We start from the raw sequence: 24,983 nt of genomic DNA, 5'->3' as shown, positions 1-24,983 counted from the left end.
CCGTGCTGGGTGGCAGCAGGCAGCCCATCAGCACCGCTCCCCTGCCACTTAAACACTGGTTATAGGAACACATGGCACTCCATCTGCTCTGACACTGCCGCTCTTTTTCAGAGAAGGCAGTGTTTTGTTGTGCTTTACGCCCAACACTGTCAGGTGCTGAGCATTTCCTGGAAACTCCTCTCCTTATTGTACTTGAAGGCTCCAAATCCCTTAACACCTGAAAGCCTGCATCTGAAAAAGACCTGTCCTCACTGTTTGGGTCCTGAAAACCAACCTGAGCCCCAGGCCCGACTGGGGGGCACAGAAACACCTCCTGCCTGCTGAACCCTGAGGAGCCCCACCCCAGGGGCAGCCAGAGCCAGCCTGAGCTGCCTCAGGGCACAATGGGGCAGTGCCCGTGGCCTCAGCTCTGGCACACTCCTGCCTGCCCAGTGGCATCAGACACAGTCACCAAGAGCAGGGCCGGTCCTCTTCCCACACTGGTGGCACTGGCACAGACACCAGGAGCATGGAGCACACCTGGGCTGGCACAGCCCTGCTCTGACAGCACCCCCAGAAACCTCCCCTGCCATGGAGCACACCTGGGCTGGCACAGCCCTGCTCTGACAGCAGGAGCCCTGCTGGCCACGTCTGCAGCCAGGAGGACTGGACTTCTGAAGCCATGACACACGGGGGACATGGAGTTGTGACACACGGGAGACATGACACAGAGCCGTGACACACAGGGGAACACGGAGCTGTGACACACAGGGGACATGACACACCAGGGAACACAGAGCCATGACAGAACTGGGAAGTTCCTCACAGCACAGTCTAGCTCCTGTCTAGCAACCATCACAGCAGCTCTTAACCCAGCAATTGTTTTGCTCTGTCTTTCAATTAGAAATAAAGAAAAAACAAAAGCAGCTTTCCAGATGCCTGGAGCAATGCAGCAATTCGATTCCAAATCTTAAATGAAGCAACTTGCCTTTAAAAATAACTGCAAAGAAGTGCATGGCTGTTGCTTAGGAAACAGGCTCTCTTCCCACCTTCACCACTTTTTTTTATTTCTTTAAAACAATAAAATATTAATGAAACAAATTTAGTGAAAAGCACAGCAGGCATACCTTTAATTATTAATGAATGCTGCAGCTGCCACTGAGGGCACTTCACCCAGTGACCGTCCCTAGAGCCCCAATATTTAATTATTCCACTGTCACATTTCTCATCACAAGAACTTGGGTGAGTCCCCAGCTGCCTATAACACACTCATAGGGGTCATTGGCATCACTGGAATTTGCTGCTGGATTGCCTCAAAATGTATTTTCCACCAGACAAGAGATTATGCATGTCCAGTTCTATGTGTTGGATTGGGGGACAGATTACATCCCAGCCTGTGTGACCCTCAGGTCACTTAACTCTCCAGGCTTCACCCCCAGACTGAGACTAACAGCACTGACTGTCAGCACTCTTCTCTCCAAGCTTCTTCTACAAGAATTATTCCAGAACAGCTGGAATAAATTCACATCTGACTCGATCTGAATGTGCTTGCAAATACACCGTGGCTTTTATCCAGTTAAACTACAAAACATCCAAGCAGGGCAGCAATACATCTTGTGACACAGTTGCCATCCCATTCCAAGCCAGGGGACCGTGTGGATGCCACCCTGGTGGCACAGGACAGCAGGAAGGGATCCCTCCCAGCCACAGGAATGGCACAGCACAGTAGGCACAGCTCCCTGGCAGAGCCCCCAGGGCTTTCCTTTGGCTCTGTGTCCAAGGCAGGCACTGATCTCACTGCACCTTGCCAGCATCACCCACAGCCAAGCTCAGTCAGAGGGGAAACAATACATCCTCAACAAACTGGCAGAAGAGTCACCTCAAGCTGCAGAAGCTTTTAAAAGACATGAGAGGACCTTGGTGCTTTTTGATAAACCAAAACCAGGTGATCCCTAGGAGTTACAAACTGCACAGCTCAGACTGCTGCCCAAAGAGACAACACAAACTGTTTCAGGGGTTATAGTACAACAACCTTCGGGACAGGGAAATAGGGTTATTTACCCATTTCTGGGAAAATGAACCATTTTTCCCCTTTTGGAATCTGACACTCTAAGAAGACCTAAAAACAGATGATTTAGCTGTTTGTGGAGAACGTGGTAACATCAGAAAGAAAGAACTGGTGGGTGGTTGTGTGCACACCTAGGTACACGTGCTTTTGGCTACAGGTGCATGTGCACTCAGGTCAGTAACTGCTTCACAGCCCAGTGTGATCCCCAGCCTGCCCATTGTCACTGTACCTACAACAAACACGTACAAAAGCTGACCAGATGAAGAGGCAGCAATTCATCACACACAGAGTGGAAGAACAGCTCTGCACTGGGAATAAATCAGCACAGCTCAGGTAATTCCCTTGTATGGCTCAGTTGACAGCCATCTAAAAATTCATTAACTCCAGACAGTTTTGAGGAACATTCTCTGCAGTATTCACTGCTGAATTTAATTAAGTGCAGATATATTATTGATTTACAGTTCAAATAATTGCAGTGCTCACCAAGCTTCAGAAAATGTCATTTTTTTATGACTTCACCACAGCTACTTCTTCCAGGGTCAGGTGAACAAGTTTGGTTCTGTCCTTTTCTGCCTCTACGAAAATTCCAACTTGACTTAATGGACTGTGAAATGAGAGTTCTGGGGTTGGAAGGGTGGTAAGAGAGAAAAGAAGGTCCGTAGAAGAATTATTTATGGGTGTACTTAGCAGATGAGATTTTTCCTTAGACAGGAAGAAATACTGCAGCTAAATACCTTGTTTTCATGGAAACACAGGGAATTGAATTCATGAGGCTGAAGAAATTAAAAAAAAGTGAAAAGAGGATGATAAAGAAGCCATCAGATGCTCGTGATCTCCAGCTGCTGTTGCTTTATCCTGCTGATCACATATCTGCCCAGTTTGAAACCCAGTTTCTTGCTAAGTTTCAGCCTGCTGTGTCACTTGGACACACCAAGCAGAGGAGACACTGGCACTGAGCACCAGCTGACAGCAAGGGACTGCCCACAAGACACCCAAACCTGTACCCTTGTTCACCTGTACCCAACGTGCTTGTGTTGGGCTGTGCCACAGAACATCCTATGTTCAAAAACTCCCTAGAAAATAAAAAAAGTATCTCAATGGACAATTTCCTTTCTCAGTTCTCAAGTGGCTGGGAAACTTCAGGGTTGAAGTTTGGTGACTGCTCCTCTTTAAAATCATGATCATTAAGCTTCAAGGATCTCAGCCACCTTCAGAAAACAGAAGTGTTTTCATTAAACACTGTTAAGGGCAAATCAAAATCACTGAAGTTTCTCTAAATATTGAAAATGATCCAATTTGATGGCCCAGGATCAAAGCAAAATGTTTAGCAGAGTTCTCTAAAAAGCACAAGAGATTTTATTTCACTTCTCAAGCTAACAACACATGCAGTCCAAAAACTATTTCATTTCACATCAGAGCTAATATTCACTCTGTTTTTTTCCTCCCCACTAAAGCACACCACTCATTAATTTAAGCATCATCTTTGGAGCACAATCAAAAACCTTCTAAATGTGCATGAAAAAATATTTGCCTCCCCCCAGTTATGATTATCTCTGGTACACTCTCTGGGTTAATGGATTTACCAATTGAGTTAGAATCTCTGTAAACTATTTTTTAAGCATTATTCATCACTGAAAATGTTTGTTTCCCAAACAGGAGCAGTTATGCAGGGAGACTTTGTTTTGTTTGTGAGAGATCTGCGTTTCCATAGCAGATTATCTTAATTTTTTTAAAATATCAATGCCAAGGGTAGAAAGGCAAAATAATTAAGACGATAAATTGTCAGGCTGGGAATTGATTCCTTAAATCTGTTTCTACAGAAGTTACATTTCTGTGAGCTAAGGAAAAAAGAGAGGAAACTGAATTCTTTGTTTTCTGTCAAATCTGAACACAGTGCTATTTAGAAGCCTCAAGGCAATCAGCTAAAAACCCCAAAGCATAAGACATGTCTTTCTAATGGGGCTGATTTTCAGAAGAATTGGAATGCTGTCATTCCAGCTGAAAATGATGGGAACAAAATTGTGTGTTCTTTCAAACACAATTAACTTTGTGCAAAATGGGATAACAAGTCATCCTAAGACCAATGAAGGAAATAGCCTCACAACTAAGCCCACTGCTGTGGCTAACCCTGGGGTGATTAGCAGTGAGACTGAAAACCAGCACTGCTGGGCACTCCTGCAGCTCAAACCCCAATCCATACCAAATGACCCCAGAAATCTGCTCTCCAGGAGTCCTCAGCCACATTCATGTTCCAAGGATTCCTGGTTTTCCACTGCCAGCGTGGATGGAGACTCATCCATGACCTCAGCTGAAGCTCTTTGTGCTCCTACAGACGTGTAAGGCCCTAAAATTTCAGACCTTATCAGATCTCAACTACGTGGCTCCAGAAAGTCCAGCCATATAAATGCTTTCCTACTGCCTCCCACCTCCAGAATGAATGGAGTACTCATCTGTCACCCTGCAAATGCAGCTTTTTTGAGCTTGTTGACATAGTTTCTAAAGACTTTCCCAGGACAGTAACTGTAAACATAGATATGTGTACATTCATTCTGTTACACATCTTTTGATGGACATCTCTCATGGCCAGTGTGGTTGGGAAAGTGTTATCCTGACTATCCAATCCCTGGCTGTGGTTAGAAACCTATAAACTGTGAGAGAAGAAATAAAGTCTCTCTTTCCTTCATCATACCTTGAGCTGTGTCTGACTTATTTTGTGTCCAACAGCAACACTCATCTGCCTTAGGAAGCCGGGAAGAAACTGTTGAACTGTTCGATAAAAGTGTAAGTGTTTTGGACATCCATTAATGACAATCCTGTCGTACACTGGATTGGCTCTAAACTGTGAAGAGGACCCCAAGAGCCACTCTGATTCTCAGAACACACCAGTCCTTTTGCTGTGAACAGATACTCAGCAACACAGAGCTATTTCAAATAACAATTCCCTCTACTTGATTTTGAAGAAGGAAATATCTTACGCTGATGATTATCCAAGCCTAGATGCCCCAGGGCTCTGCAAGAGGAAGCTGCAATGGATGGATACGGGGCCCACACATCAGATCTCAAGTGTGGAATTACAGCCTGAAGCACAGACATCTCAGAAGCACTCTGGGTGATAGCTCTCCTTGCTCTGTTTCTGAGAACCATAAATGCTCATGCAGTCCTGATGTACACAGACACTGCAGAAGCTTGAAAGCAAGAAGCACCATGGTAAGACACAAATGCCAGCTCAGGAGTGCTTCACCAAAGCAGCCATGGAGTCAGGCTCTGACCTGGCACAGCCTGGCACAAGTCAGGACTGTATCTGAGCCTTTCTGATCAAAGGAAATGCAGGGAAGCTGAAAGAGCTGCTGTACAACTTACAGGAGCACACAAGAGAAACTGTACCGAGAAGAAGTAGTACAATAACTCCCCTAGCACCTGGCACATTGTGCTTCTAGACCTGGAAGTCACCCACACAGAAGGATGGACCCTGCAGAGCTGGCCAAGGGTGCTCAGGGCACTGCATGGCTGCTGCATGGATCTGTTTGTGCATGGACCTCCCCAAGCACCCTGTCTAGAAGCACCAAAGGGTTCACAGGCTGCTCAGCTTTCAGAGAAGGCTGGACTGGCAGCGGGGCAAGCCAGCACTTGGCTGTGCTCAGGCAAGTGTCCCCTCTCTCTGGGTTGGAAGATGTCCGCCTCAGGCCACCTCTCTGATGTATTATTCACACAGAGACAGCACCAAGGACTGCTTACTAATGGGAATTCATTATCTTTCAAGCTCTCCTAGGCAGGCACCACATCCTTCTTTTGTTTGAAGGGCTGCACACATGACTAAATGCAGTCACAGATCCCATACAAACACCTTCAGTTAATATCCAGATCCAGCTCTGCAGGCAAACCCTTTCACAGAGCATGACCAGACAGATCATGACATAGTTTTGTTTAGCTTTTTTTAAGATCTGCGTTATTTAAACACAGCATCACTCAGAAAAAAAACCCAGTAATTTTCATCAGTTAATAAGAAAAGCAATATGCATAATGAGGATGGAAAAAGAAGAAGTTGAGGTTAATGCACCTAAATCAATGAAACAGCTCATCCCCTAGGGCTGAGCCAGCCAAGCTTCCTCCGCTCCTCTAGGAGAGGCTCTCTGCTCCTCTTCTCTGCACCTGGAATTGCAGGGTCTGCAGCAAAGATCCTCAACAAATCTGTCAGGATAGACCAGTAATGTAATACCCAGAAACAGCAAATTTTCTTCTTGGGTTCAAAAGCGATGAAGCATTTCTCTTCTCTAAGTCTGGTCTAGACACAGTTTTAGAACAGATTTGGAAGCCAAAGATTATTCAATAACACTGAAGAAAAGAAAAACCACTTATTTCCCTCTGAAGTGAAGGACTGCAACCAACACTGGTGGTAAATTAAATATCAGTAACTGAAGATGGGAAGAAAGAGCACATGTCAGGTATCCCAAGTATACCAAAAAAGCTACAAAGCATCAAGAAAACAAAAAGAAGATGGGAATTTTCTTGTTTTGTTTGATAGAAGAGCCTCAATGTCTTACAGGATTTGAGTTCAGATTCAGGAACAGGAAAGCACCTGGTGATGCCCCTGCCATAAAGCCACCCAGGGCTACACAGCTCTGGTGCATCCCCCAGGAACAGCAGTGCAATCCCTCAGCTCCCTCCTCTCCTCACATCCCAAGGGACACGTGCACTGCCATCCTCAAACACGGTTTACAAGAAGCCGCAAGCACAACATTAAATACCATTCTGGATCTCAAATCAGAACTGGCCTTTTCAGTTCAGCCACAAAGGGATTCTGCACATTTTAATTAACAGGTTTAATTACTGGTCGCAGGTTTATTCTTCAGGCCAAAAAAAGCTTTTTGTGCAGTTCATTCCTTCCTTAATTTTAACTGAAATCTCATTGAAAAGCCAAATTCTGAATGTTTTACAGTGCCCAAGTTACCATTTTTACTCACATTTACTTCTAACCTTTCCCCAAAACACAGTAAGTATATTCCCTCTGCCAAGCTGGCATGATGGATTTACATACATATATTTTGATAGTGACACACACCAACTCTCCATAAGCCACCTGAATTCTATGACAATTACTTTATAGCATGGAGAATTCAGGATTACTTCATTTAATATGTTCAAAATATTATTCAAAGAGAACAAACTACTGAGACTTGTTTCAAAATAGATACTGAAAATGTAGAGACCATTTCAGTAACCGTGTCTGAGGCATTTAGGAATAAACCCTGTTTGCAGTATTAAGCTCACTTAAGTTTTTTAATTGCTTCAAGCAGCATGTTACAGACTAAAGATGGGCAGCCACACAGAAAAGGCTTAGCAAACTGCAGGCAGCTCTTGGACAAACACTGTAGGTGTGATGCACTGAACTGGAAACCCTGTAAATAGACTTCAGGTAACTGCAGCAGCAGAGACATGCCTCCTCTGCCTTCCCCTTTTCCCCCAGCTGTGGAAGCGGGCAGGCCGGTGCTCCTGGCAGAGGGCAGGCTGGGCAGGAGGGGCAGGAGGCAGAAGCTCGCCAGCCCCACGTCATGGAGCAGCTCTGTTCCCAAGGAAAGCTGTCCCAGAAGCCAGGCTGCAAACAGCCACAGCCAGCTCCCAGCCGAGTGCCAGCCACTGGAGGTGCTGCGAGACACCTGCAGCGCTGCACTGGCCCCTGACTGGCCCCACAGCAGCAGTGCAACTCGCCCCACAGCAACCACAGCCCAAAGGAATTCAGAATCTTGTCCCACAATGGCACACATCAGCCACAGGCCAAAAGGAGCTGCTGTGACTCTGAACCACAGAGCCAGACCTCCTAGAAATCAGAGGGGATGACAGAGCCCCTGGGATCTAACTTAGGTTGGTTTTACACTGGGTCGGGAACAGATACAGAATCTCCTGCACTCACTGCTTCTCCACAAGGATGAAAACATCAGCACTGCTTTCCTCTCCCAGGGCACCCAGGCAGAGACCACAGACTAGAGCAGAGTCCTTATGGTTACTAATCTCTCTTTCTGGATTAGCACAGCTGACCTGCACAGAGGCACCAGTCAGCAAGGGTAGCACAGGATGGAGCAGTTCCTCCAGGACAAGGGGCACATGCTACTTAATTGGCACCTTCAGCCATCTAGACCTAGGGCAGCTAAGAACTGTTCAGCTACTGATGCAGAGAGACCCTGAAATCAGCCATCATGTATTTTAGAGACTCTTGCTAAACTCAGCCTAGCAGGAGAGTAAAATGATTCACAAGAATTCTATATTTATAACGAAGATTCACCAAAAATGACTCATGTACTGAACCAATCTAATTTTAAATAGAAGGGAAAAACCTCTTGAAGAGTCACATGAAACTGGAGTGGGGGAGGGAAGAGAACTGCACACACAAGAAAGCATCAGCCAGGAGCTGTTAGCCAAATCTGCTGGAAGGGTTTCTCCATTCAATCAGCCAAAGTGAAAACAGAACATGCAGCTTCACCTTCTTCTGGTTTAGAGTTAATCGAGGCCTCCGTTCAAAGCAGCAGCAGGCTGGAGTCCTGCCTTAGGACAGGTAGGATTGCTGGGCAATAATGAGGCAGCTCAGTGCAGACTTACTAGTTCTTCAGACCATGAATAATTCTGAACACAAAACCAACTGGAATCACAGTAGGAGGACAAGAGAAGTATGAAGACTTTAAAGTATTCCTAATTTTGGCCAAGCAGAGTCTAACAGAAATAGCTGCCACCCCACTGCCCACTACACCAACAATGCAGCACAGCTTCCAGGCCAGGATTCCAGGAACAGAGACCAGGCAGACCACACTGGGAGCTCCCTGGAACACACAGCCAGCCTGCAGCAAGGCCACCTGTCATCTTGGCTGGGTACTTGGATAAGGACAGGTTACTAAGAGTTACTTTACAATTTGTAATGTAAACACACATGTAGCAAATATAGAGGTGAAATGGGCCTGAACACCATGATTTCTAATAGCTAAATCCCTGCATTTACCTCTGACAGCAGAGAAAATAAATATCTAGAGGAAAAGTAAGGTTAGGGAGTGTTAGCTCCTCTGTGTGACATTTACCACATAAGGCGATGATGTGACTGCTGTCTTCATGTACAAATTTCCGGGTGACAGCTTCTTCCATGATCTGCTTTACCTAAAATGAATAGAGAGAAATGATTGTATGATCCCAATAAAATCAGCACAGCACTTGGGAGTTTCAGTTTCAACCACTGCTTGCCCCTTTCCCCTCATCAACAGACTAACAACTCCCTCACATCACATTTTTCAGGGAAGAAAGGATTTAAGGAGGGAAAGCACAAACAAATCTGAGGGGTTTATCATGGCACGAGGAAACCTCTGGCAGAACAAGGACAGGTCTATTTGGGGTGTGCCTCATAAAAGGGAGATTTCAGCATGCCCACAGTACCCTCCAAAGAACTTCTCCAGCGTAAGTTCCAAACAGCTGTGAAAGACTTTTTATATGATTCATCCTCGGCCTTCACACAGTCTCTTCTGCTCAGATTGCATTGCTACATCCCATTTCCACGTGTGCCATTCTGCTCTTTTTCAAGCACAGTGCATCCCTGAGCGACACAAGCACACATTCTCAGAGAGGTTCAGGGCCACCTTTCCCCTGCCTGGGAAGCATGGAACATGCCACAGCAATTACAAATTATACCTTCGATGCTCTGTTGCACCAGACAGTATACAGAATTATTACAGCACCTACAGAGAAGGCAGTGGCTTCAGTTTTTACTTCAAGACATGATTTAACAATTGTAGCAAATAAAATTACACTTATCACACTTTTTAATGGTTTAGAACAAAGTTCCTTTCCAGTTTCAGGGCTCAAGATGTGTCAACCTCCAGAGGGAAATCACTGCAAATTACTGAGTTTCAAAAATTAAAAAAGAAAGAGACAATTCTTCCAATGAGGCTCTTGGCATGAGGTTGTAGTCACCCCCCATTCATCTGCCAGTGATTCCTCCCCAATGGCTTCCTCAGCCTGACACCACATGAAACCTCATTGGTTTCCAGCTCATCACCAACTCATTTGTCAGACACTCATTTCCTCCTGGCCATGGGGAGCTTGCTCTCTTACATATACAAAACAACCATCATCTTTGACTTCTCTCATCTGAGAGCTACAATTACTGGGTTATGACACTCTGACTAAACATATACCAATTCACTTTCAATGTACAAGAGGAAGTGCTACCACCATGGCAGAAGACTTAACCATGTCAAGAAGAAGACACTCTTCTTCAAACATTTAGAGCTAACTGGGTACCACTTCATGGTCTCAGGAAAATGAATCCACAAACACCAGAGGTTTATGTCCAAAAAGGAGACAGAGGAGTCCTTTTTCTTTATTCGAATAAAGGGAGAGGCCATGGGGCATTCCCCTGGGGTCTCTCTCAGTTTTGGAGGGCACAGCCTCCTTTTTATCCTAATTCCCGGCCGCTTGTCCCTTCTCTCTTTCCCCATAGGCTGAGGTACTTGAGAGGTACAGGCTTCCCGGAACACCTGATACCTACCTGGGCCTTCCCACCCCACCCCAATGCATAATCCCTTCTTAACTTTTATGGAATTCATAGTGTTCTTTCAGTCCCTCTTTGATCTTCTACTGGAATCCATCCCATTGTTTCTGTTGTCTCACTGATAGCTACACCTTATCAGCTGACCCACAGCTTGTTTATAAAGACAAACCCATCATTCCTCTCAATGGCACTGATAGGTCCCAAGCTTTTGAGCTTTTCCACTCAGAACTGGATCAGGAGAAGCCACAAGTGCAGTGTTCCATCGACAGCTGGGCCCTGCAGCTGTCTGTGGAGGTGTCTTCTCTGATTTGGAGGGCTTCCTCCTCCAACAAGACAATCTGCGAGACCAATTCTGGGTGCTGTAATTAAACATCCTCCCTCCAGTAATCATCTTGGGGCCTCTATGCCCACTCCAACACCCCCAGCCCGGCTGGCAGGAGGCTGCAGCTCTAGCACTTGCTGCACGAGCCTTTCAACACATGGCATTTGCCTCGCTTCAAATTCTGCATCAAGTTGCTCCTCCAGAATTTGTGCTTTTTATCAAACAGGAATCCTCTGAGTTGCAAAGAAAACATCGGAGGGGAAAAAGCAAACATGTAAGAAGCTTTGAAAGTAGAACATGTTTTATAGCTGAGGACTTCGAAACAAGCCTCTTGCTTGTCTTACTTTAAAAAACCTGGCTCACTGCTCACACCTGAGGCCTGACAACATAAACTTTGAGCCAGACAATTTGTTTCTTTCCTGTGGTGTTTCTAACATGGCTGTTAGAACTTAGGACCTCAGCTGGAGGTTGGAGGAGTAAGAGGGTATCAGGGAAGAAGCAGAGGTGTGAGGAGGTCTCATGAATGGGCTCTCACATCTGGATTATCCCATGTACTCAGCAATCCTTTTGGCACAGTTTTATTGATCCAAGAAAGGGCTGATGTACTACTGACAAAAAGCAACTCTGAGCGCCTTCAGGACCATGAAATCAGTCTCAGCATTCCAGACAACAGTAACTGGAATTCAAATCCTAACAACAGGGAGGAAGAAGAGTTGTTTCGAGGAGCAAAAGCTCAAGTGCTCAGCAGCCAATTCATTGCTACCACACATCTTGCAGGCACACCCCAATCAGCTCATGATGTTATGTACATCCCAGTCAACAAAAATTTTAAGTGTATAAAAGCTGAGAAAGAAAAGAGTTTCAGATTCCATAATCAACCCTACTTTTCTAGAGCAACACCATCCAGTGTCTCTCAGGAGTCTTCAAACCCTGGACTCCAGAGCTAAGGACTCTTTCAGGACTCTCAGACCAGGCACTCTGTGTGTTCCCCACTGCCACCAGATGCCAAGCAAGCTCTGTGCATTTTCTGGAGAGTGACTGAATGTTATTAGAAAACATTTTTAAGGCATAGACAGGATATGAGAAGATTCAAAAGCTGGAATGCAGTGTTCTTCAATCCCACGTCATCCCTCACCACCACGTAATTCATGGATGCTTCAGGCAAGGAGCTAAAGCAAGTGTTTCTGATGAGATAGAACACAAGCTTTTTTTTTTTTTTTTGCTTATTTCTTTTATTCCCCTTGCAATATTGCACAGCTCTTCATAGGGAATTCTGCTGCTTTGTCTCTGTTCTTGGGAGGCACTTGACAATGGAGCTTTTTGAGCACAAGCCTCCTCACACACCCACTGGCAGCTACCAGCAGACCTGACCAAACTGCAAATTAATCTCATTAACAGAAGCATCACCAGCTGCCCCCACAGCCACCCATCTACCCCCACAGGGAAGGAATCAGCTGGCCTACACCTGTGTTTGTGCAAGGGATGGAGGGCTGCAGCCTTCAGCTGGGCCAGGGCTGCTCCCAGAGCCTGGAGAGGAGCCTGTGCAGGTGGGAGGGAGCGCTGGGGCCAGCAGTGATGATAGTGGCTCCTGCTCCAGCCCTGGAAACGTCCTGCTGCTCTCTGTGCCTCCCCTGCAGATCACAGGAGCCTCACATCTGAAGCAGGCTGCACAGGTGTCCCCCGAGCAGCTGCAGCAAGAACCGCATCAGCCCTGGCCACGGACACCTGCTCACCCTGGAGCAGTGCCAGGCTCTGGGGGCACACGGCTGCCAACCACCGCAGAGCCAGCACAGGAACACAGGAAAGCTCTGCCCACCCAAGGAAAGAGCTCAGCACTTGAGGAGCACAGAAGATCTATACATTATACAGATCTAAAGCAAAGCAAACTCCTCAAAGATAAGCTGCTCAGCATTTGCACTGTGTTCTAATGGATCACTGCTCTGACCTTCTCCCACATCCTACAAGGGCCAAAACTTTCAGAAGCAGTCAAACACCAAACATACATCAAAATATATGGATTGTTTATTAAGTTTCTCTCGGGAAATGCATAAGAGAAATGCCTTTATGTTTATTATTTTTTAAGTTTTGTCATAAGGAAACTTTGAAAATGGTAAAGAAGAATGTCCATAACACACTGCAATAACCAGAAACACAGTTAAAGCCTACAGCATTTTTTCCTCAAAGGAGAAAACCTAATGTCCAGCATCCATGCTTTCTTCAGCTTGTGCAGCTACTGCTCATCTCCTTTACTGACAGCTCCTGCTGCACTGACTTACTCCTGATGAAAGCCTGGTAGTGTAATAAAAGCTGTTCGATAACTATTGCACTTCTGCTCAGAAGTCCTTACATTTCAGCTGCAAGTTGAGCAATCGAGTTTCTGAAGTGCTCTGAAATCGTTCAGGGTAGAACTGCTAAGGTTATTGTTATCCTGTTTGTTTCACAGCTAGAAAGTACTGTTTAAATCCAGAAATGGCAAAACCCTCCATTTCAGGAGGCAAAAGGAAATGGCCAGAGAAAAAAGCGTTTTATGAGTCTGCTTGTCACAACAGATTTTCCTGCAGAGAGAGATAAATGCTTGAAACGTGAACTTCCAAGCAGCCTCAGCATGAATCCCAGCAGTTACATTTTCTAAACAGATTACACGTCTTCCTTCTGTGAGAGCCAACAAAATACATTCCCTACCAATGGGAACTGAAAGTCCATCTGAGGAAAAGCAAACAGTATTCAACTTCCCAAAGGAAAAATGCAGAAGTTTTAGCTGAGAGACTGAAGCAAAATAAACTAAACCCTTTGCACTAAGTGACTTTGGAGATGAGTGTTCTATACTTTGCAAAGAAAACTGAATTTTAACAGGCTTGGTGGAACAGCCCACAGAAAGAATCTGTTGCCTATGAACTCCTTTGGCTATTGAGCTTATGGGAAAATCATTCAACAGGAAATAGTCTGGGTTTAAAGGACAAGGGAGGGGGACCAGGGCTCTGAGAACAGACATGGACATGGAGTGAGGTTTTCCCAGCAAGCCCCCACCACACAGCAAGCAGGCAGAAGCAGCTGTGTGAAGTCACACATGATAAAAAATGAGGTTGAAAATTCTATTGGAAAAAGTTAATTACAGTCATTAAGGGCAGCATCATCTGGTGGGTGGTTACAAGTGGCTTGTGTTCAGTTCCTGCCTCTGTCAATTGATTATTGAAGACAAATAAAATCTCCATCTCAGTGTCTCCAACTTCCTTCTGAGCCATTTTCTTACTGTGAGCACAGACAGGGGCCCTTCCACAGGTCTGTGAGGACACAGGTGAGGGTGTTAACTCAGCTTGCTTATAATCAACAAAGGCTCTCATGGCTATTTCAGGCTGGAAAGCTCTGGCCAACCCCTAAAAAGCCAAGCCACTAAAAGTGCTCTAAAAGAGCATTGGTGAGGATTTGGAGAAGGAAAAAACAAATCAGAGACAAATCAAAAATGCAGATGACACAAAAGGTACAAATAACACTTTCAAACATTATTCAAGTCATTTAAAAACCAGAGTCCAATTAAAAACATTTTAGAGACTTTAAAAACAAATTAGCCTCAGATTTTTTAATTACACACCACTACTTCTCCTCAGCTTGAGCCAGCTTTGATCATAAAAATCCATTTCACTTTGCATCTCATGCATTAGCACAAGATTGCAATGTTCACACTTGGAAAACATTTATCAGATTTATTTATATATTTAAGCATTACTCAGGAGAGCAAATGCACCCGGTTCTAAATAAAACCTTACACTGCCTCAGCTCAAAGGTTCCAGCTCAAGCAGAAGTTTCTAATCGAAGTGGCAGGTTCCTGGCAGCATTCAGCAGCTATCACCTGCCCAGAGCCAGCTGCTGGCTGGGTCATCCTGGGACACAGTCCCACTGCTGCACATACAGACTGTCCTCGGCGTGTCTGTCCCTGCTGTGCCCCTTGCACGCATCCCACGCTGACTGCAACACCTGATGTGTTCTGATTCCAGCATTAATGAGTACCAGACAGGGGAGTCAGCTTCAGGAACCTTGGCCATAACAACAACAACTTTCCATCTGAACTTTGAGGGCTCCTGGACTTCCCCAGCAGTTAACTGGGGAGGGGAAGGAACAGGAAGACAGGTACCTGTTTAAAATACTTGCTACTGCCATCATGGATAAAACATTACATCTTCACTGCTGTGTAACACCGGCAGCTACACCACAGCCAGTGCCACAAAAACACAACATACGATATTTGTGTGCATGGGCAGAGGTGGCCACAGGGAGCCCCACCTGGAGTGCGCGGCAGAGGTGCCCATGGTCCAGCGCTTGTGCACACCACGGGCACCTCCTCCGAGCCCGGCAGGAGCCTGGATCTGCGGCAGGAGCTGCTCCAGCGCGATGCCATCGCAGCGAACACTCCCCGTCCGTCCTGCCGAGCACCTCCGGCCCGGCAAGGAGCGCCTCCCGCCAGGTACGGAGCGCCTGCCGGCCAAGGAGCACCGTGCGAGGACCAAGTGCCACCAGCCCAAACGCGAGTGTGAGCGAACGGCACCGCTCAGGTGCGGGGGGTGGGTGGGCTGTTCATGCACACACAGCTCCGACTGCCCCAGCCCGGGAATGACACACAGGGGTGTGCGGGAACAACCACCCAAATTAACCCTTCCTAGCCTTCCAGGGCTCTGGCACCTGGGAGCCAGCTCGGCTCATCCACGGACACCTCAGGAATACATTTTTTATCCGCGATTTCCCCCCCTTCTCCTCTAAAGCTCACAGTTAAGGAAAAAGTCATTAAAAACGAGTACTACGGGAAACACAAACCCCGGGAAAAAGAGCGGGAGCCGATGTCAGCCTCCTGCCGCAGCGGCAGCCCCGCCAGCGGCATCTCTGCTCCAGGTGCGCCCGGGGGAAAAAGAGCACCGAGCTTCTCCCGGAGCAGCATCGCCGCGCCAGCCCGGCCGAGCGGAGCCGGGGCAGATCCGCGTGCTCGGCGCCGGGCACATCCCGCTCGCCGCCCGGGGAACCCGGCCCCGCCGGGCCTCAGGGCGTTCCCCCCGCGGGGCAAGGACCCCGGAGTGCGGGGCTCTGCCCGCCGCACAGCCCCAGACCCTCACCCGCCCTCACCTCCTTCTTCACGTTCCACAGCAGCTTGTCCTTCACGGCGTCCGCCGAGCAGCTCATGTTGGCGGGCCCGGGGCACTCACAGCTCCCGACCCGGGCCCGCCGCCATCTTCACCGCGGCGTGACGTCAGCGGGCGGGGCGGGGGCGCCGCCCGGCCGCGAGGGGGCGCCGTGTGCGGACAGAGGCGCGCGGCTGGAGGGGCGGGAGGGACAGGGGGACACGGGAGGGGGACACGGGAGGGGGACACGGGAGGGGGACACGGGAGGGGGACACGGGAGGGGGACACGGGAGGGGGACACGGGAGGGGGACACGGGAGGGGGACACGGGAGGGGGACACGGGAGGGGGACACGGGAGGGGGACACGGGAGGGGGACACGGGAGGGGGACACGGGAGGGGGACACGGATCCAGCAATCCGGGGAGACAGCGGGACACGGATCCCCCGCTCCGCTGCCGCTCCCGGTCCGGGAACTCCAGCCCCAAATCCTCGGTGGGGATCACAACGGCAACAAGGAACAAAAGAGATCAACAGCAATAATAAAAAGTTATGATGCTAGAGAAAAATCACAGAAGACAAAATATAACACTTTATTAAAAATTAGTGTTCTATTTCCATTTAATGCACTGGTGAAACACTTTACTCAACAAATAATTACTGCATTAACTAGGTACTTTGTAAAACTGACCCTTAAAAGTTAGACATGGAAATAAAACAAAGACTGAATCTCTAAGAAAGTAACTTGATCACAGAATGTCAGTTTAAACAAGATCAGCAATCATATTTTCTATCCTCTGGATATAAAATATCATACAAATCCAAAAGAATCCTTTACTCTTAATAAACAAAAGAAGTGTCAGCCACCCTGTGAGGTAGAGGAGTGTCCTACTACCGTTCCACTGGATGAGAAGTGACACACAGAAAGCAGAGTCCCTGGCCCTGAGGACGGGACAGAGCTGGACTCACCTTCCAGGCACACCTGAGCTCTCCCACAGCTGGGGGGAAGGTGGCTGTGAGGACTGAATGCCATGGATTGTCACAGAACACAACCTAAGTGTGTAAGGCAGGGGCTGCTGGGCAGACCCATCCAGTTCAGGTAGATCTCCAGTACTGTCTGGAGAGAATTCTGTCTGAAAACGGAAAACCTCGAGAAGAACAAAATCAAACCAAGCCCACAGTAAACAATGCCCACTCAAATGCAGCTCTCGGTGACAGCACAGCCCCTCCAGCACCCTCTCTGTCCATCACTTATTTTCTATTTTAACCAAGAAGTGCAAAAGATAAAAGTCACTGGAGTGGAACATTTCAGCAGGACAAATGTCTCCTGTTAAAGCACAAGATGCCAAGGTGAAGGCTAGGCAGTGACTTGTCTCGGCATTGACCAGTGGCTGGAGCTGAGCCCTGCAGAGCTCCCTCCTCAGCCTCTGCTGCCTCATGAACATCGACACAGAGAGCTCCTTCCAGCAGCTGCTCCGGCCCCTGGCCTCCCCCTTCCCTGCAGAGGGACCGAGGCTGCTGCCAGGGCACAGGGCTGGGAAACACCCCGCAGCCCTCTGGCACCGGGCTGCCCACGGCTGCCAAGGAAAGGTTCCCATTCTCTCCCTCCGTCTGCCAAGGCAGTGCCTGAATGTACAAAGGTTTGACTAAGTTTAGGAGTGAGAAGGACAGCTAGTCCTCTAAGAATGAAGCTTCAATTCACATAGTTACAATTCACACCCTACAAGTAGGAAAAAAAAAGCTCTTTTTTCTCCCAAAGGCTACTCCAAATTCCCAGGCACATCGTTTATGGACCCAATGGGGATGGTCTGGGTGGAAGCCAGTACAAGTCTCAACTTGAAGACAAACGAAACCTGTATTGTCTTAATCTGTGCTTAATTTGAGCTCAATTTGAGCGGAGAAGATCCTTGGAGAGCTCACTGCAAACACACCAATGCTGCCTTTAAACTGCATCATCCTGCTCGCTACTGCTGCTTCTGCACATTTACAGCAGGCTGTAAATTCATGTTCTAGAATGTCTAGAACATCCCTGTCACAATAATTAATAGCCTTCAATTACATAAAGACTGATTAAGGTGAGAATACAAAGCATGTGTTACATCACAACTCCAGCACTCAAAATGATCAGAACCTGGTGGGACAAAGATTGGAAAACCCCAGGGCACAGTTTTGGGGCAAGGGAGATTCAGTGACATCATGTGCTGGGATCAGTTCCAGACAAACAGGACACAGGAGAAACCACAGAAAAATGAAAAGGATATCTGCACGTATTTTAAAGACATTTATAACTGCCAGCAGTTCCTACTGATACTCCACATTCCACAACTGCCAAGATCCTTTGCACTTGGTAAAAGATTCTCACAACGCAGATGGTTCTCAAAACTGTTTGCCTCCCAGGTTAATTAATCTAAATTCAAATCAGAAATTACTACTACTTTTTGGCTGTGGGAAGTAGGGAAAGGAAAACTAAACCAAAACACAGGCTTTTCTCTGCTTACTACAGTGTAATAATTCGTAAGTTGGATCCATTTTGTTAATGAATCCTCTGAGTAAAGAAAGCCTCTGGAGTAGCACACAGCTCTGATGTTCTCTTTCACACACTCCCATACCTGTCCTCCCCAGAAAAAATAAATGCAAATATGACATTTTTTCTGCTTATAACTTCATTTAAATGCAGTTTTGCAAGTCTATCAGCATCACTTACTTACTCTGCTAACATTCACTACGATAGTGACAAGAAAAAAATAATATAAATCATTTGCCAAGAAACAGAAGTGCCACATGTGTTTTTTAAATGGCATCAGCCTTTGTTACAAGACAGAAAAAGTAAAAGATAATAACTTGAAGCTATTAAATGTAGCACAAAGACCCCATCACTGCAGCCTCTGCTGGTGCCTTCAAATTAAACAGCATCAGTGGAGGGAAAAAAATTTTAAAATCCACATCACACTCTAACAGAATTAGAGAAGAATTTTTGTTGTAAATAATCTCAACAGCTGTATTTTCCCTGGCACAACAGAACAGCCAGCTGGAAAACAAAAACTTACAGAAAGCAGAATAAAAGAGGTTGTTAGGTTTATTAGAAATTTCAAGAGGCCTTTCACAAATAGACAGGTGCATCCCAGTGCAATGCAGCTTCCTGAATGTGAGGAGAATGAAGTGAATCCTGCCACGTGTAGAGGCAAGAAAATCCCAAAATATGATAGTGTTTTCTTACCAACCCACAAACACTTAGTTTTCAAAAACATAAATGAGTGAAAATCATTTTTTTGTCCCCTCCCCTGCTTCTATTACTCCCAAACCATCTACATCTCTATTATCCTTATGAACTCCCTACATTAATTGGGGATTATTTTCTTGTCAGGCTTTTGCAGTAATTTTCTTCAAACCTTACAGGTAGATCTGGCACTGGTCAAAGCAGATCAGGACTGACCAGTGTGGAATCTGGAGCTTAGTGACCAAGTATGATACAGGAACACAAAAAGCAGCTGTGGACTATATCCAACATATCCCAGGCTCCCAGTGGGCAGCCAGCAGGAATAACCATGAATGACAGTGGCAAAACTGCTGCCAACAGCTCAAACATAAAAGCAAATGCTTAAAAACACAACAATGGCTTTTCATACTAATCTTGAAACTGTTTCCAGAAAATTTCCAGAAATTTCCAAATTTGCAGAACAGACTTGATTCCCACCTCCTGAAGTGTCCTGTAGAATTAACACCCAGTCAAACACTCGAAATAAAAATGATTATTTCAGTTTAAAATCCAGTATAAGCCACCTCTCTCCTGTGCCCAAAGCCTCGCACAATTCCATGCTAGAACAATATTTTCACAGCTGTTTTTCTTCTTCAACTTCTACACTCCAGAAGGGATTCAGAACACAGAACTTGAATTCACGTGTTCTAGCCTTAGAAAACACTGTTTAGCCTGTACTTCTCCAGGCACTGGGACTTTTCCCCTGCTGCTTGAGAAATTTAACATTAAACAGCACTTTTAGGCCACAGGAGGAAACCAATTCCCCAGGCTGCCCTTGTTTATATAAACAGGATTTCACTGTGACAAGATGCAACCAGGGCAACACTGCCACAATCTGCTCAAGTTTGCTTACTTCAGGTTTCTTCCCTCACCATACCCATTTCCCCCTCACCCAGGACATTACCTACACATTTACATTTTCAGAGATTTCCATTTTTCACATGGGGAGGCTGATGACTTGATTCTTCCCACTTTGGAAGACACTTTCCTTGGAATCAAAGAGTTTTAAAGATACTGTCCTGGAACTCAAACCTTTGCAGGTGTTCTGAGGACAGGGGTGGGAGAGCACAGGTGCAGCTGACTGGTCAGCCAAACGCTTCTCCTGGGGCTTATCCCGTGTAGTGTCTGCTAAGAGCAGCCACATTCAAGTTCTCTCTTCAGTATCTTGATTTAATAACTGCAAGTTCCATGATACAAAGCCCTGAAAGGGGAGCTGTCTGGAAAGAGCTTTTCAAACCATGCCACCTCACTCAGGAAGAGCAGTTCTGCTCACAGCAAGGGGGAAACTGGCAAATCATTAGATAGGAAAGAGCAACCACAGACTGAGAACCAGCGCTGCAAATCCCCCCCTCCCCAGCAGGAAGGGGAGCCAGCCTGCAGGTAAAGCACAAGGTGCACGCCTCAGTTCTCCAAGCCCTTGGCCTTTAGTGCTGCTTTGTGCACACAAATCCCCGTTTGCTGCTCTAGGGAGCCGGGGCACCCCATGAAGATCAATGCTAGAGTCCAGGGGATCCTTCCCTCCTGTCCAAGGATGAAAGCTGGAGCAGGCCCTGCTGCAGGGACACACTAGTGGCCGAGCTGGCGGTCATCGTAGGTGCTGTATCTCTTGACGTGGATGCGGCGCACGCGGTCGCGCAGCTCAAAGCCGTCATCATCCTCGCTGTGCGAGGCCTGGCTCCGGCTGCGGCTCGTGGCCTCCAGCAGCGAGTTATCCGGGACACGGGGCGTCTCGTACAACAAGACATTTAGTGTTTCCTCATAAATTCGGGCCTCAGGGAATTCAACCTACAAAAGACAGCACATGTCCTGCTCCTCATCCATCCAGGATAACAACTGGAACATACACCCACACGTGAAAAAGTACTGAGCCATAAACCCACACATTATAAAGACAATAAAAAATTTCTGGTAGAGGGTTACTCCCACCACCAGGTCACCTCCCTCAGCTAATTGTTTAGATTGCACTGGAAGAGAACACAGCATCTCTGATTCTCAACGTTGGACCCCGGTAACCTCAGCGGCACCACTGCAAATTAGAAGGTAATTCCTGAGGTTAGAGAAACTCCGTACACTCATCAAGCTAATCACGACCGTTTCCAAGCCGTAGCATGGGCAGGTGAAGCTCCATTACCTTGGTTTGTTTCTTCTCAGTGGCGTAGACGATGGAGGTGCAGCAGACCTCGGCCAGCTTACGGCCCTGCCCGTAGAAGGACCAGCAGCAGATCTCGTCCCCGATCACGTCCTTGATGAACAGCACTCTGCCATTGAACCGCAGGGACAGCTTGTCAAACAGCTCAATGTTCTTCAGCAGGTTGTCATCTGAGTTACTGAAACACAGCAACAGAAGCAGGAACAGGGCTTTTCAGGCAGCCATCTCTGCCTGTTCTGCCAGCTTTCAGCACTGATCCAACTGCAGAATACAAATAAGTAGTGACTCACTGCTGTGTGCTGCCAAGAAAAGAGGGGTAATAGCCCATTTCAGATACAAATACACTGCTCTGACCCCATGAGCAAACACACCAGCCTTTAGAGGTCAACTTACACAATTACCAAGGACAGCACAATGTCCCAAACCATTACATCAACTATCCACACTCAAGATGATCAAACCCCACTTCACTGCAGTTCTCTGGCTTGATGACAGCAGAAGTCCAGAGTCAGTGTGTGCTGGAAGGGCCATGTGCTCTGCATCCTGCACACCACAGATACACTGTCAGGGTGAGTCCACTATTTAAAAAACTAAATTTTATTAAGGGACATGCAATGGAGGGCCTAATTACTTTTCAAAGCAAGATACAGTTGTCAAAACCCAAAACAAACCAAAATAAGCCAAGTTAGATCATCCATCATCATCTTCCACTCCCATAGTCAAAGAGAAACTTTCCCACTAAAGTGAGGGGGAAAAAGAAGGGACATACCTGGTGTAGGAGTACTTGTTGTTGCTTCTATTATACAGCAGTTTAACAACAGGCTGTTGGGAGTGAGAGAAAAGAAGAAAAGGTAAGTTCTGTGCTTCAATACATTTAGCATAAATCCACAGTTGATAAGAGCAGTTACTTTCATTGATGACTCTATCAGTCTCTCCTCTTCTTTCGGAGAGGTGATTATAGGGATGCTGCAGACAGGCTCATACAAGTCTTTCTTGTCCTGTTTTAATGAAAGAAGAAAGAGAGGAAATAAGAGAAATGCTAAAGCTGACATTGCTGCTGCTGCCTCCTTCAGCCCCTCCAGCCATGTTCCCAAATGAAGTGATGTACAGGAAAAGCCCTGGGTTGCTACAGTAACCACACAGCTTACCTTGATCTGCAACTCAGAATCACAGCAGAGATTTCTTATCCCCGGAAGGCAGCAGTAATTGAAATACTGGGATGCAGGTGGATGTCCTCAGCCACAGCGAGGACAAGGTCTAGTCATACTTGGTTTAAGTGAGCTTATTATTCCATCTTTTCTTGAAGAAAAGGATAGAAGGAGTCTGCAGTAGTTTTAATTAACTCAAACCACTGCACAGAAAAAGCATCAGCCATCGTGAACTGAATGCTTGGCAGAACAGCAGGTCACCAACATGAGCCAGCCTTCAGGACACAGAGCAAAGACCAAGCATGGGCAGGACAGGCCATGTCCCCACATCCCTCACCACCTATTTACTGAACGCTATTTCAAAAATACCTTGCACACCTCAGACTTGGTACCATCTCTAAGGCCATGAAATAATCTCTCAAGTTGTCTTAAGTAAATTTTATAAGCAAACACCCATGAAACACTTCACAGGCTACTTTTGTTCTTACCTGCAGAGCTGCTTGGCACATGTCCACTAAGCCCTGGATGAGATAGTATTTGGCTTCTGCCATCAATGCTTTGATCTCCTGCCTGTGTTTTGGAAGTGCAATAGTGTCATCTCTGAGATAGTTTAAAATTGTTCCAAAGTGCTTCCCACAACGGTCTATAAGGATCCAGCCTGAAAAATAACCAACACATTTCAGTCACCTCAACACTAGAGGCTAGAAAAAGCTCCCTGGAGAGATTAAACAACACTGAGGTTTCCTGACACTGTTCAGGACGCTTATCCCATTTCACCCACTGGAAGTCCCTACTGACTTTGAGCAAACTGAAGCTGGTGCCAGAACAGAAGCTGACAGTGGAGCCCCACTGGTACTGCCCAGATGTTCCCACTGCTTTCCCACACCTCAAAAGCAAAGCCCCAAGGTAAAACCACTCAGCTTCTAGCACAACGTGCTGAGGTTGCTGCAGGGACCCAACTGCAGTGCTACACTGTGATGCTGGGCAGTCACAAACCCCTGAGAGCCAAGGAAGGACAGAAGAAAGAATTCACCAATGTTTGCAACAGGTAGATTTAGATGTAAGTTCTGTGGCCTAACAAGGAGGATTTGGCAGCTCTCTAAACACTGCTGCTGCTGCTGTTTGGAGCTAAAAAGAGAGAGAAACATTCTGAAGATGCTACAAGGCAGATCAGCCCAGCAAACCCATTGTGGGGGAAAAGCTGTTCAGTCCCCAAACAGAAGCAAAGAAAGACAGATCAGGAGGAAGCACAGAGGGGATGAAGCAGAGGAAACAGCAGCGAACTGACGAATTCTTGCAATTTTACAAAATCCCTGAGGTCACACTCCCTAAGGAAACAGGATGTCTGATTGCTGCCAAACAGCAGTGGAGGATGCATGCACACACAAGGCTCAGTACAATGCCAAACCCTTTCCCATAAAGTGGAAGACAGGAAAAAAAAAAGTGTTATTTTGGAATCTAGGTATAGAAAACAATCTAGGAAAGTAAGCTAAAGCCCTGCTGGATTCTCCAGCTGGAGCTATCAGAACATGACTCTTGTTTTCCATTCAGGCTGAGGCACTTACACAAAGCTGCCTGTTCTGCCCTTTATAATGTATTGGGGATTTAAAATATCCTGTGTCCAGCTGGAGGTGACACACTGCCTGACTGATCACTAAACAGTGTCATGGCACCATGAGCCACTACTGAAACATACTGCTCAGGAGAAGGGGGGGAAAAAAGATTTCTCACCAAAGCAAGGCAGGCTATTCTGAGCCTCAAAGCTGAAAACTGCACATCCCTCCCTACGTGTGTAGCTCGAATAATGCCACTGCTTGATGTGACAGAAATGCCAACCCACAGACTGTTCAGTCTTTATAACATCACCAACAACCTGCTGTGAGGGCAGGAAAGAGCACCAGTCCTTTCCCAGTTCATTTGAGTAACAAAAACAGGTATTTCTATAAAGCCAAAGGATTACTAGCACCAAAAGGACTTGCCTGCCTAATGTTCCAAATGATTTTTGGCATATATCATTTTCTACATCCTTAACCGAGTAAAACCACCAACAAACCCCAGCTGTTTTACAAAACTGTCAGCAGTGAAATCTGTTTCCTTACCTTCCTTGTCGGTAAGCACCTCCATCCTGCCGCTGAACATGGCTTTGAGCATGGTGTCGTGCCTGGTGAGCACCTGCACCGTGGTGTAGTACAGGGAGCCCCCGACGTTGAGCCGCACGTACTTGTTCCCCAGGCTGCTGCCCTTGAGCCCGCCGGCCTTGGGCTTGTGGCCCGCGGCCGGGCACAGGGCGCTCCCCAGGCAGGTGTCCCCCGACATGTCCTTCTGGAGGTAGATGACCACCCTGCAGCGCGTGGGCCGGGCCGTGGTGCCGCGGTCACGCCTCAGCGGGCCAGGACGGCGGGGCAGGGGCCAGCATCACCTCGGGGGCAGCACGG

The 24,983-nt window shown here is 46.9% G+C and overlaps 2 protein-coding genes across 9 annotated transcripts in view; both read right to left on the bottom strand.

Annotated features, from left to right (window-relative positions):
* SGSM2 (small G protein signaling modulator 2) overlaps positions 1-16,139 on the bottom strand; it is a 39,442-nt gene extending 23,303 nt beyond the window's left edge. For 5 of the 8 annotated variants that reach the window (XR_004499851.1, XM_015646900.2, XM_015646903.3 and 2 more), the window contains exons 1-2: positions 16,003-16,139; positions 9,109-9,184 (exon numbers count right to left, since the gene is read on the bottom strand). Coding sequence is in view for 7 of the 8 variants with exons in the window: in XM_015646900.2 (XP_015502386.1) it covers positions 9,109-9,184; positions 16,003-16,059 (133 nt within the window). In the remaining variant the exon portion in view is untranslated. Of the gene's footprint in view, positions 1-9,108; positions 9,187-16,002 lie in introns of those variants that run through there. The other 3 variants (XM_015646904.3, XM_015646905.3, XM_015646907.2) reach the window with 2 other exon arrangements.
* Positions 16,140-16,564: 425 nt separating this feature from the next.
* TNFAIP1 (TNF alpha induced protein 1) lies at positions 16,565-24,977 on the bottom strand. Its single transcript, XM_015646985.2, has 6 exons — positions 24,648-24,977; positions 23,037-23,206; positions 22,309-22,398; positions 22,170-22,222; positions 21,383-21,578; positions 16,565-21,036 (listed from the first exon to the last, which is right to left on the bottom strand). Exons 1-6 carry the CDS (start codon positions 24,862-24,864, stop codon positions 20,818-20,820), a joined length of 945 nt encoding a protein of 314 aa, XP_015502471.1. The 5' UTR covers positions 24,865-24,977; the 3' UTR covers positions 16,565-20,817.
* Between the last annotated feature and the right edge of the window lie 6 nt (positions 24,978-24,983).

The sequence above is a fragment of the Parus major genome, chromosome 19 (genome assembly GCF_001522545.3).
Source record: "Parus major isolate Abel chromosome 19, Parus_major1.1, whole genome shotgun sequence".
NCBI classification, from domain to species: Eukaryota; Metazoa; Chordata; class Aves; order Passeriformes; family Paridae; genus Parus; species Parus major.
Note: the sequence above shows the minus strand (reverse complement) of the source record. Positions and strands in the feature narration are given on the sequence as shown.